Source organism: Anopheles marshallii, chromosome 3, assembly GCF_943734725.1.
Source record: "Anopheles marshallii chromosome 3, idAnoMarsDA_429_01, whole genome shotgun sequence".
Classification (NCBI taxonomy): Eukaryota; Metazoa; Arthropoda; class Insecta; order Diptera; family Culicidae; genus Anopheles; species Anopheles marshallii.
The window spans coordinates 76,385,309-76,397,694 of record NC_071327.1 but is presented as its reverse complement, the minus strand read 5'-3'; the positions used below and the strand labels follow the sequence as shown (position 1 = coordinate 76,397,694).

General features: G+C 43.7%; 1 protein-coding gene across 1 annotated transcript; it reads left to right on the top strand.

Annotated features, from left to right (window-relative positions):
- On the top strand, positions 1-3,341 carry LOC128711779 (patj homolog). The gene is made up of 3 exons (XM_053806665.1): positions 1-576; positions 944-2,510; positions 2,572-3,341. The coding sequence occupies exons 1-3, from the start codon at positions 1-3 to the stop codon at positions 3,339-3,341; spliced, it is 2,913 nt and encodes a 970-aa protein (XP_053662640.1).
- Positions 3,342-12,386: the final 9,045 nt, after the last annotated feature.

Genomic DNA, 12,386 nt, shown 5'->3' with positions numbered 1-12,386 from the left:
ATGCATGCAAACGCCAAGATGCATCTCTCCAGCGATGTCTCGAACGCGCTGAAGCACATCGAAATCATCAAGCAGACGGTCGAGGAGATGGAGCCAAACAAGCTCCAGCTCAATGTAAGCGACGATCTGAAACTGGTGCTCGATCTGCTGCAGGATCCGGTATTTCGCAACATCGTCCAGATCCAGGACTCGTTGGCAGAGTTGAACCATCAGATCACGCAGCACCCCTCGATACTTCCGGGAGATTTCGATATTGCGAACAGTGGCGAACTGGTGCTGAGTGTCCCACCCGGTACGGATTTGTTCGAGGCGGACTACCAGGATGAGCAGCGAGTCCCATCCGCCCAGATTTCTCCCGGTAGTCCCGGTCCGGGTGGTATGTTGGTTGTTACCGGACAGCCGAAATTGAACCTGCTCGACCATGCCCAGCTCCAGGCAACTGGAGGTGGTCCGACGGGTGTTGCGCCCGTACCACAGCACTTGCAGCAACAACCTCTGGATGCGCAACAGTTGCTGAATGCGTCGATGCAGCTGACCAACGACACGTCGCTGTTCGAGGTGCCTTCGATTGTTCAAGTATTTTACTATTTTACTTTATTTCGCTTTCTGAAGGCCGTCACATGCACTTGTCCCTTGGCGAAATAATCGATTGTTTAATTTTATTTGTGTGCATTTGTGGAAGGAGGTATTACGAAGACGAGGAATTATTTTTGCAGATAATTGCTTAGCTCATTAGCTGCACTGATGTGTACATTTGCTAAGGACGTTAAATAATTGAATAGAACCATTGATTTTTTTTTAAATTATATCCACATAATATGTGATATATCAATATATCAATATTTAGAAACTTTCCCCATAGACAAGTGCATGTGAGCCATCCGACTGTATCCGTCAATGTATTCATTTCTCCCTTTCTAATCCTTTCGTTTCCCACCATCAGGACCATCATCACAAGCTTCAGCCGGAGCAGACGGATCAGCATCCACTCGGAGGGCCATTTAACGAATCTCCCAAATCGGTACCGGAAACGATCGTTGCTGGCGGTACTCCAGCTGACTGGTCCCGCATACTCGACATCGAGCTAGTTAACGATGGGACCGGACTGGGTTTCGGTATTATAGGCGCCCGTACGACAGGTGTCACGGTGAAAACGATTCTGGCGGGTGGTGTAGCAGATCGCGATGGAAGACTGAAGAGTGGCGATCAAATACTCCAGATCGGTGACGTTAATCTGCACGAGATGGTTTCGGAACAAGTTGCCTCCGTCTTGCGACAGTCCGGTACGCATGTGCAGCTCGTAGTGGCTCGTCCGATCGATCCGGCCACGGTGGGAACAACCGAGTACGATCATTCCGCCATCGTGCCGACAGTGCTACTGGCAAACCCACTAAAGCTGAAACAATATCTAGCAGATTCCGGGTTCGGCGATATTTACGGTGTGTACTCCATCGCAAATCTAGACAGCCCCGGGTTGGACAATCCGTTCGGCAAGGAAAGCCCACTGCCAGACTTCCCCGAGACGGAGGTGTTTACGGTGGAGTTGCGAAAGGATCAGAACGGGTTGGGCATCACGATTGCCGGGTACGTGTGCGAAAAGGAGGAACTGTCCGGTATATTCGTGAAAAGTGTTTCACCGGGTAGTGCGGCCGATCTGAGTGGCAAGATACAGGTGAACGATCGTATTATCGAGGTGGACGGTCAGTCACTGCACGGTTTCTCCAACCATCAAGCGGTAGATGTGCTGAAACAGAGCGGTCACGTAGTTAAGCTCTGCTTGGAGAGGTATCTGCGTGGGCCGAAGTACGACCAGCTGCAACAGGCAATCGCAGCCAACGAGATGAAACCTCCGACTCCAGCCACACCACCGCCACCACTCGGTCCAACCGATCTGTCCAAGTATGGTAGCAACATACTGGACATCTTGCCTCCGCAAGCACTGCAGCGCACTCAGGGAAAGGAGCTAGATGGGCAGGGTGAGATTGAGGACGAGCTAGATGATAGCGATGTGGTCGGGATGGGTGGAGACGCATCCATCGTACACGTGGCCGGACATAAAAAATTGTCCCGTGCGAAGGATTCGATCGATACGCAAGAATATCGGGAAAAGATCAAGGAAGCCACTATCGTCGCTGATGCAGGCGCGTTGGAAGACAGTGCCCTAATGGACGCTACCAATCCGGTGGCAATTGCACGACACCATCAGAGTGCGGCAAAGTTGCGTAGTTCGCTAAAGGGCGCTACCACGGTGGAGGAAGTCTCCCCGGACCAGGATCCCGACACGGCGTACATCGTGAAGAAGTGGACCAACATACTTGGCCCGGAGGTACAGATAATTGTGGCGAATATTCGCAAATTCGCTGCATCGAGTGGGCTCGGAATCTCTCTCGAGGGAACGGTGGATGTGGAGGGTGGCAAGGAAGTTCGTCCACATCACTACATTCGATCGATCTTACCGGAAGGTCCGGTGGGACAGAATGGGCTGTTGCGTTCAGGCGATGAGTTGCTTGGTAAGCATGATTCAATAGGTGTTTGAATTGGATTGTACTAACGATCACCTTTTTTTTTTAGAGGTTAACGGTCAACGGTTGCTGGGAATGAATCATCTTAAAGTGGTGTCGATCCTGAAGGAATTGCCACAGGATGTGTGCATGGTGTGCGCCCGAGGCGATCCGGATCTGTTGCGGTTTACCGAGGAGCAATTGATCAGCTCGCTGGAGGCAGATGTGGCCAAACGCAACACCCAACACCATCACCCACAGTTGCACGGCAGTCTAACACCGTCGGAACGGTTGGTGAAAGCTAAATCGGACGGCAGTTTGGCCACTACCAATGGTACGGGGATGGGCGGTGGACCCGGCGGTGTCGGGGTGGGCGACGGATTTTCCAAGATCAAATCACGCAGTCTCGAACCGCTCACTGGGCTAGCAATGTGGAGCTCGGAACCACAGATCATCGAACTGATCAAGGGAGAGCGTGGGCTCGGGTTCTCCATACTCGACTATCAGGATCCGCTCGATCCGAACGATACACTGATCGTTATCCGATCGCTTGTGCCGGGCGGTGTTGCTCAGCTCGATGGGCGACTTATCCCCGGTGATCGCTTGCTGTTCGTGAACGATACGATCCTAGAGAACGCTTCACTCGATCAAGCGGTACAGGCATTGAAGGGCGCCCCGAAGGGTGTGGTGCGTATCGGTGTTGCCAAACCACTTCCCATGCAGGACTCGTCACTCGCTGGACCACCGTTCGACGAGAAAACTGTAGCGGACAGCAATGGGGCCGGTTCCGGTAGCGGTAAGATGTTGTCGCTGGCCAAACCGGATATAATAATGGAATGAGGATGTTTAGTCATAAGCAGAAATGAATATGAGCGCTTTTCGGAGCTGTACCTCCGGCTAGACGCCCTGCTTGAGTTGATTGACGGTGCGACCCATGCCGAACGGTTTGTCGTTTAGTTCGGTCCCGGTTGTAACACCGTCTCTGCCTCCCAACACCACCACCGCCACCACGACCACCGCAAAACCGCTAGCAGCACCTTCGTGTGTGAAGGAAACGCAAGGCAAAAGCGAACGAAGCAAGACCGCTACCTACCATCACCAAACCTTTCCCGAAAGCTTTTCTACTAAATAATCCCGCCCCGATGTATGCGCTTTGCTTTGGATTGCTTATGTGTGTGTGTGTTTTTTTTTGTTTTGACGACGCATTTCCGTTTGTCGTGTACCCGAGCAATGTGCTCACATTTCGGGCTACCGGTAATCCGTCTTCCATTTATTGTTGTTCGAGTATGTAACTCTCTTGTTTGATAAAGAGATAGATCTCTTATACTTCCACCTCCCCATTGTCATCGTTCTAGTGTAGCATTGGTTCATTCCTCATTACGCATAAAACCATCCTCCATCCCGGATAACTTCTCCCGCACAGTCCTACCGCACATTTGCACCCAAGAAAGCCAAAAAGGAAAAAAAAGACATAACAAGCGAACAACGTAATGGCTTGATATTTAAAGTTGTTAATCTAGAACAATGTTCAGCCAACAAGAAAAACAAAAGACGACTCATAAAGCAAACGTCATCATATTTTCTCACACAATACAATTGCACACGATTGTCCGGAATGTCAAAAACACGCGCACCACTGTAAAGGAAAAACATATTATGAAAGGGAAGAGAACAAAGGTACTTAGGAAAATACTTGCACCATATTAAGGACACACACAGCTAACACTAAGTGCACCGAACTTCTGTCGTTTGATCTTGTCGTTATTGCACTTTGCACTCGAAAAGGAAGAAACTATCTCTCCAGGATGGTTTAGTTCTCTCTATCTACATCATTTCAAACCAAACGTCGTTGTCAGTTGTGGCATCTATTGGGAGCGATTTCCATTTAGTTAATTGTTTTAGCAAAATGTACGCACCCGGTGGGTATTGGCGTACTAGTTAGCTGAATTGTTTTAGCATAATTTATGCAATTTGTGTTATACTACTGTGTACTTATACGTTTGTGAAAAAGGCAACGACATAGAAAGTTTTTGTTTAGATTTACACTATAGTTTTACTACACACAAAATGCAACTATCCTCACGTGCACATAAAATGCACCTCGCAGAAGAAAAAAAAAACACAATTTAACACACATGAATATACCCATGGCTATCACACTTCACGTAGTGCACCCCATAATCAAAACAAAACTAGCGTGTAGAGTCGAATAACTCACCTTATCATCTGTATTATTTGATCTAAAGTGCATACTCTCACTCACCTCTACTATCATTACTTTATTTGGTAAGGTTATCCTTTTTCTAAGTATTAAATAGTTATTATGCCAGATAAAGCTTCAAGCGTGCGTCTGCTTGTGCTTGAGGTGCTGACAATTTATTTCATGCGTTTTACAATTGGCCCTCGACCTAATCGTTCTTACTTTCTCTACAATGAGTTGACAATGCAAGAAAAAATGAAACAATTGTCCTTCATCATTTACTTACTTTCCTAAACAACTAAACAATCTTCTCGCTCGTACTCGCGCGATCTTACGCAAGCAAGCAAGAATGCAGAACAGAAAAGCTAATGGTGGATTATTGATTTCTGACTTATGACGTTAATTGGAAGATAATAAGAAAAAAAAACAACATGAACGAGAATGAAAAAAAGCAGGTGGACAACACAAGAAAAACACCACTTTGTACAGCAAACATGCGCTAACGGAAAATGCAGATAACGGAAGCAAAGAAGCACGGGAAGAAATGCAAATAGGAAAATATTAGTAGCAGAACATAGAAGATCTAACAAATCATACAAAGCAAGCATTGAATGGTATGAAATAGCAAGTGATATGGGGTAGGAAGTAGAGCAGAATAGAACACAAACGCATGCAAACAAAAACGTAACTAGAATACGAAAGAATATGAATGGAGGAACAAACAGGAATAAGGGCATACACATGTACTAGCAACCGTGGACCATCGGGTCATGTGCGTAGTGCGTAGCTGAAGTGAACTAAGTTCACATGGAATGAATCTCATAGGACTGGCCGTACGATACCTTAATCTTCTGCCATCGGCTACATCGGAATGTTTAGTACAGACCTAGGTACTTCCCATACGGTGTCTGTGTGTGTGTGTAGTATACTAAAACCATATCCACTCTGACATCGTTGGCTGTAGATAGTGCATGGATCAGTGGTATGTTTAAATTGCATCATTCGCGCTACTACTAAAAACCAATCACTTTGCTATCTAGATAGAAGATCGGCAACCAAGTAGAGGTTTACGATGCAGCAGCAAATGGAGTCACATTTTTTTTCATAGAGAGGCGTACAAATCGCGCTGCGGGTGTTCTTATCGTTAATAGCCCATCCAGTTGCATTCTCGGTGCTTTAGGTCATTTGCGATTAGAGGGAACACGATCTTATCTACTGGCTTTGGCGAGACCGTAACAGATCCACAGACAAACCAACTCTGTTAACTAACAAGTGTGTGTGTGCGTGTTTACGTTTCATGTCATGGCAGAAGATCAAGCTCCATTCCCGTTTAGATATGTCTCCTCTTGCCTTGATAGCTAGATCTGGAATACATTCCAACACCTCCGCTGGGCATTTTAATGTGTGTAGAAAAACAAATACGGATAGTATCTTCGTTCGGTATGACGTCAAACGATCAACGTTAGTGTATTTGTCTCTTTAACATCAATTATGAAAGTATTTTGGAAAATGACATTCCCCTGAAAACCGTGTGAAAGCATTACGGTGTACAGCACCGTCGTACCTCTTAATCTATTGTCAATGTTTGAACATAATTCTTGATTTAACCAATGCATAACATCTGTAATTGATGGTTACACGCTTACTTTTACTGAAAGAGTACTTAAGTGGATCGATTTGTTATACAATTTAGTAAAATAATCCAACAACAACAACACCAACGTGATGATCATAGGTACGATCATCGCGCCCTATCGTATGCGGGGACAAGTGTATCAAGCCAAACCAAGTATATCATACACCTCTCCCACACCCTACTACTCACCATACTTGATAACATAGTTCTTACATCCAGGCGATATCTTTCCCGGTTATGTCACTCACTTCCTAGCTGCAGAAAGGGAATTTAATCTAGCCGATTGTGAAGGTCGGGCGTGAAAAAAGTATGCAGTGTGAATGGAAATGTGTTTACTATTTGTTCAAAGTTGAGAGAAGAGAAACAAAACTCACACAGGTATGAGTGGGAAAAAGTAGAGGTGTATGGAAGAAATGGAAGTTTGAACGCAAATATTTATGACCATAGCGTAGAACATTCCAACACAGTTTGTACGTTTAGTTTAGTCCGTTGAAAAGATATATAGATGTATTTTATAAATATATTGACGTGGATGTATATGATATTGAAGTTTAATAAATTTGTCTGATAAACATATACTCGCGTACCGGTGGATGCAGTTTTTAAATCATCATTTCTTGTTTACTAGCAGTTAACTGTCAAACTTCGTTCATAAAAAAAAACTTATCAACCAAGACGATTTTCAGTGACATTTATGCAAAGTTTTAGTAGACCTGCCAACGTGTAATACTAATCATGACATGCGTGTCAGATTCCGCCATGGAGTTACTTAGTTGCGCATCCTTCGTGTCATTGCTGCGCAACGGAAGCTGAGAGCGTAAATCTTGCCCGTACCCTGAACTTGCCCTAGACAAACGGTCATCAGATTAGCGTACCGTTTACTTCTACGTTACCGCAACAGAACATGAATCATGTCGTAGGCAGCGGAGAGCGTATTTGTTAATACGGCACTGTGATGAATCAGTTTACAACCGTGATGAACCGCACATGTGTGAAGTTCTGTTCTAGCACCTGTTCTCTTATCTAGCAGGCTTTGGAGGTAGCGATCCGCAGTGCAACAGCTGACGGTGAACCTGTGTGTTGTGGAGCAGTCTGTTTGTGCCGAAGGAGTGGAGTAGTTCAGTGCCAGTGAAGCAACTATGCGTGACCGGTGCGTGGCGTACCGGTGTGCAACGGCACAGGTGTTGACGGGTTCGGTGAAAAGTTTTCTCCTGGAGTGGTGTGATTTTCCTGTGTAATGGCAGAGGTAAGTCAACATTTCTAATACTTTCCGGTAATTTTATAAGTGTCCTATATTAATAATACAGAAACTCCAGATATTTTGTTGGTTTTTTTAGTTGAAGTTTCACAGTCTAGTCTACTCCAGTTGTTTAACAGTAAAGATCAACGTTACATTCCAACTGATGGGGTGAACTGAAATATCGGCAGGTCCTTCCATCGAGGGCATCGTTACTTCTGTTGGGGAATGAATACAGCATCTTCTAAAGTAACTTTGCAATTCCAGAAAAAAGAGATTGAAGAATCAATCATTCCATTGAAGATTGCCGACGGCATTAAGATTGTTTTTGAATGCTTCGTGCTTCTTTCCGTTTCGTTTATTTATCACAAATGTGGTTTTCAGTCGGCTTAAAGTGTTTACTATTCTTATTGTTGTTTCTATCGACAATTCGATTGTGTTGTTATTTTATTATTCTTCAACGGGAGCATGTTGTTATAAACGTAATACACATATCGATTGCTGAAAATGCTTTCCGAAAAGACAGCAACAACTCCCATGTTTTGAAATGGGTGGTTCCGGGTCGTATCAAGGTTGAGCTCGAAAGTGTCGTGCAAAACTTTACGAAATTATCGAAATTGAATTCTAGTGCGTTACAAAATGCGTTTCTGTCTTCTCTATTTCACATTACCATTGCCCGTTCATTGTCCGTTCACACAGGTTACACAGGGGGTCAGCGAACAGTAATTCAATATTTATGATTTTTTTATGATACCTTCCCGTACTCGCGAATCTCATCCTTATTCTGGGCCAACGCACAGAGCCACCCCATTATTGCCCTGCTGACCAATCCCAGTGATTTCTCGGTCCCAGTCTGCCCCGTGGCAGTGTTCTCGAACTTAAGGAAGAAGCTGGTAATAAAGATTATCCTTCTTCTCCTCTTCCATTGGGCAGGGAATTTTCACAGTCTGCGTGTGCTTTTTTTTGTCATGCAGTTCACTTATTGATGTGCAATTTCGTTTCTGTCACCTTCCATGGTCGGATAATAAACGGAGTGGCAAAAAAGGTTCAGTGAAATTGAGAAATATTTCCTGCGGAGTTTCGTATACATAAAAGCGATTGACCCTTAACTTACTTTCGATGATTGAATTCAGGAACAGAGGAGTGTGAATTTAGTGTATGAAGAGGCATGGAATCATTCAGTTCAGTTCAGCGAAAATGAGGAGATATTTTGTTATGGAAGCTCTTGTCTTTGTTAGATCAGATAAAGTGACGTAACACTTCGTCTTTTATTGTATGGGTTCTATATTGCCAATTATGTCATTAGTAAGCTTGAAAATGTTTCAATCAAAAAGTCCCATTCTAATGTTCTTTAAGTCTTTATTTTACTGCTTTGAGGTTATTTGTTTTAAAATACTTGATTCATTCTTGGCAAAATATTTGTAAATTAACAAAAACAGAAATACAAGTAACATTTGAGTCTAATATCAGTTAACTTTCCAAACGTACGTTTATATTCCCTTATTTTAGAAGAGAATGCGCCATATTCCAGTCAAGCTCGAACGGTTCTTGTACGAACAAAGCTTCTGTTAATAGCACTTTAACTTGTAGTATAAAACCATAACCAGCAACTACCCGAAGGGTATAAGACACGACAGATAAAGCACTAGTTCTTCACGAGATCTTCACCACATAATGGAAGACACATCGAACCATCTACTTGGCTGTCGAAAAGACACATCGAAGATTGTTATTGCTTCGTTAAGAAGGAATAAAAAACCCAGATCCGCCTGGCCGTAGGTCAAACTGCATCATCAAACTTGCTTGGTCCTTCGCACTATCAAATACGTTCTGACCTTAAACCCTCACCACCGGATCATGCCATAACTCGCCCAGGATTTGCCGGGAAAACATCATCACAATAACAGGAAATAGGAAAATAAGCCGATTTGCATCGCTTGTTGACAATGTTCGGGATGTTCGCTCCCTCGCCAGACCGGGTGATGGGTTCGGTTGGTAGGCATCACCATCCGCTTCCACGACGGCTTACGGTGGTGAGGTGATGATAGCGACAATAAATATGACCGCCATCAACAAACTACACGTGACGTGACGGGGATCAAAGGACACACAGCACTGCTTGCTACCGGCCGCATCCACACACCAACCGGGCGCACCAAATTAGGCCAATAAAATTTATCATCCTTTCATCCAGCAGCAGCACTGACTGGAGACTGGAACGGTGACCCCCCGGTGGGATTTCACACACACACTGAGGGATCGCATAAGGGTTTCGTAGGGACCAGTATGGTTTTGGCCGGCGAAGCGTTTCCGCTACCGAGATGGCCCAAACGTTATCCCTTCCGACGGCAATCAAGTAAAACCGATTTTTAACTGCAAGGCTGTGTATCTGAAGATGCTCAAGAATTGTCCCCGTTGGTTTTCCCGCTGCTGTTGGGAAAGTTCACCCTCCCCCATTTGGGTTTTCTTCAGTGTTTGGTCGCTAAAAATATAAATAATATTCTTCTGCTGATTGCACCGCTTAATCCGACAATATGAGATTGAAGTTAATAATTATCTAAGGGTTTGAGCATTCGAACAGGATGGCAATGGTTCCCATATGGTGGGACAACGCCGGGAACTTCCATATCTTTCGCAATCTTTGGCGAGAAGGATAATTTTTCCGATGGGAATTGTACTGCCTATCAAACTATTCGGGTATCGCAATAAAACGATTAGTGATAGTTTTTAGGTAAAAGTTTAAATTCAGATTGAATTGAACGTATAAAATATTAAATTCAGTAAACGAAGCACGCGTACAAACGTGTTTAAAAGCTATATAAATTTAAGCCAAAATTTTCTCGAACGAAAGATTCATCAGTGACTTAGACCTCCAGAGGCCATAGTGTCACAAAGAAAAAGAAGAAACTGTAGACTCAACACTCTTTTAGCAATGAGAGTTAAGCGCTTCTACGAGTTCAACTAAAATCGCTAAAAGTCCATTTAGTTCCTCAATTAGACGAGTTGCAAGGATTTTTGGGAGTTGCGTTGTCTGGACATGAGTTGATCAAAGTATTCCAAATTGGTGAGCTTAAATCACTATATCAATAGGATACCGCGACGTTATAGGTTTCTCTCTTTCTGGTTAATTCTAACTATCTTCACTATGAACTGGGCTAGGGATAATGTCTTCTAAGTAACGTTCAATTTCCCACATGGAATAGATAACACCAAGGTTCCTGCTCTGTTCTTGGTGTTGAAACTTATATCCCAGATATAATTCGTTATATGTTCCAGTATTTTATGTATTAAGATTGATCAGGATTGTTTACAAAACAATGTTTCGATTGGTTTCTATTGAGGTCGAATCGAAAAACGATTTAAATAAATAAAAAACCTTATGAATATATAAGCAAGAACACTATAAATATTTGTTGAGCTACTTCTGAAAACAACATTTTCATTAGCACTAAAACAAATGAATCTTAATTAATCTCTTTTTCCCGTATTTTTCCGTTTTCCGACTTCCGTTTGAGAAGTGATTAGAAAACAAAAAAAAAGATAACAAATTTTGAAAAAGTAATGGTTAAATTCGCCCCAGTTGCTAATCATAGCAACAAAGAAAGCTGGATAAGAAGCAGCAGCAATCATTACATCTATCATGCCAACAAAACATAACAGCCCCCCGTGCGATTGTTATCGGCGTGAAATTTAAAATCCCAAACTGCCCAAAATCCGTGACCGTTTCGCGGTGCTATAAAGCAATTTTCCATATCCGAACTCATTGGAAATTTTCGGTCAGCAACATTCTAATGGTTTTACGGCTCGAAAAGAATTTTGTGAAACATTCATTCGTCTCCATAACACGCATCCTTGGTGTTGTTGTTTGCCGTTGTGGCGTTGTGGCGCTACCAGTGACAATCGGAAATTGCTCATTTCCTTCAGCGGTACCAAAACGGCACAGGCGGAAAAACAATAACCAACGAGCCGCGTTGGCGCTGGCAGTGGAAAATATGATGCCGCTTTTATTGTTGCCATAATCATATAACCGTAATGAGTTCTTCCAACTGTGTTGGGTGGGAGACGGGGTGAGAAAGGGATGGGACCAACCGGGGGCTCATTTTCTTACAGCCAAGTCTCTCAGCGTTGCTAGAGCGTCAAACAAGGACTCCCGCGATTTGTGCACAAACGCCGACGACAGTGATTTCATTTCCCCGGGTTCGGCATCATTTGAGCAGTTAATTCAACAACAAATTAAATTTCCACCGCGGTGCGGCCAACGTTTGCGGTGATGCGCGATACCGCTAACGATAGCGATCTCTCAATTTCACCCGGGAAAACTTCGGTCTTCGCCGACCCACCCGCGACCACATTGGGACCGCCTATTTGCATGAGGATTTTATCTTGCACTGGAATACGTTAGGGCGGAGATGTTTCAAGACAGCTTCTCTCGGTGAGTCGTTGGTGGGTTAGGGCCGAAACGTTGTTGTTGTCAGTTTACTTTAAAAAAAAAAGATTGTTCCTGTCGGGAAATTGGAATGTTTTAGCTTCGGGAAGTGTTTTGCATATCTTTTCCTTTGTTTTTCCACCGAAAATTGCTTCTTCCGGCACCCGATGAGACCGATGATTGTTTAGTTAATTGATAGTTCTTAAATGAAATCAATTACAAACATCATGATCCTTTGAACCGGCTGCGATTAGGCTTACAAATGAAAGTACACAAAGAAAGGCATTCTTAATTTTAAACGAAAGATATGATTTCACAATATACTTTTTACATACTTTTGCTAATAATTTCATTTTTCTGTTTGTAATGAGAATGCTTTTTTATTT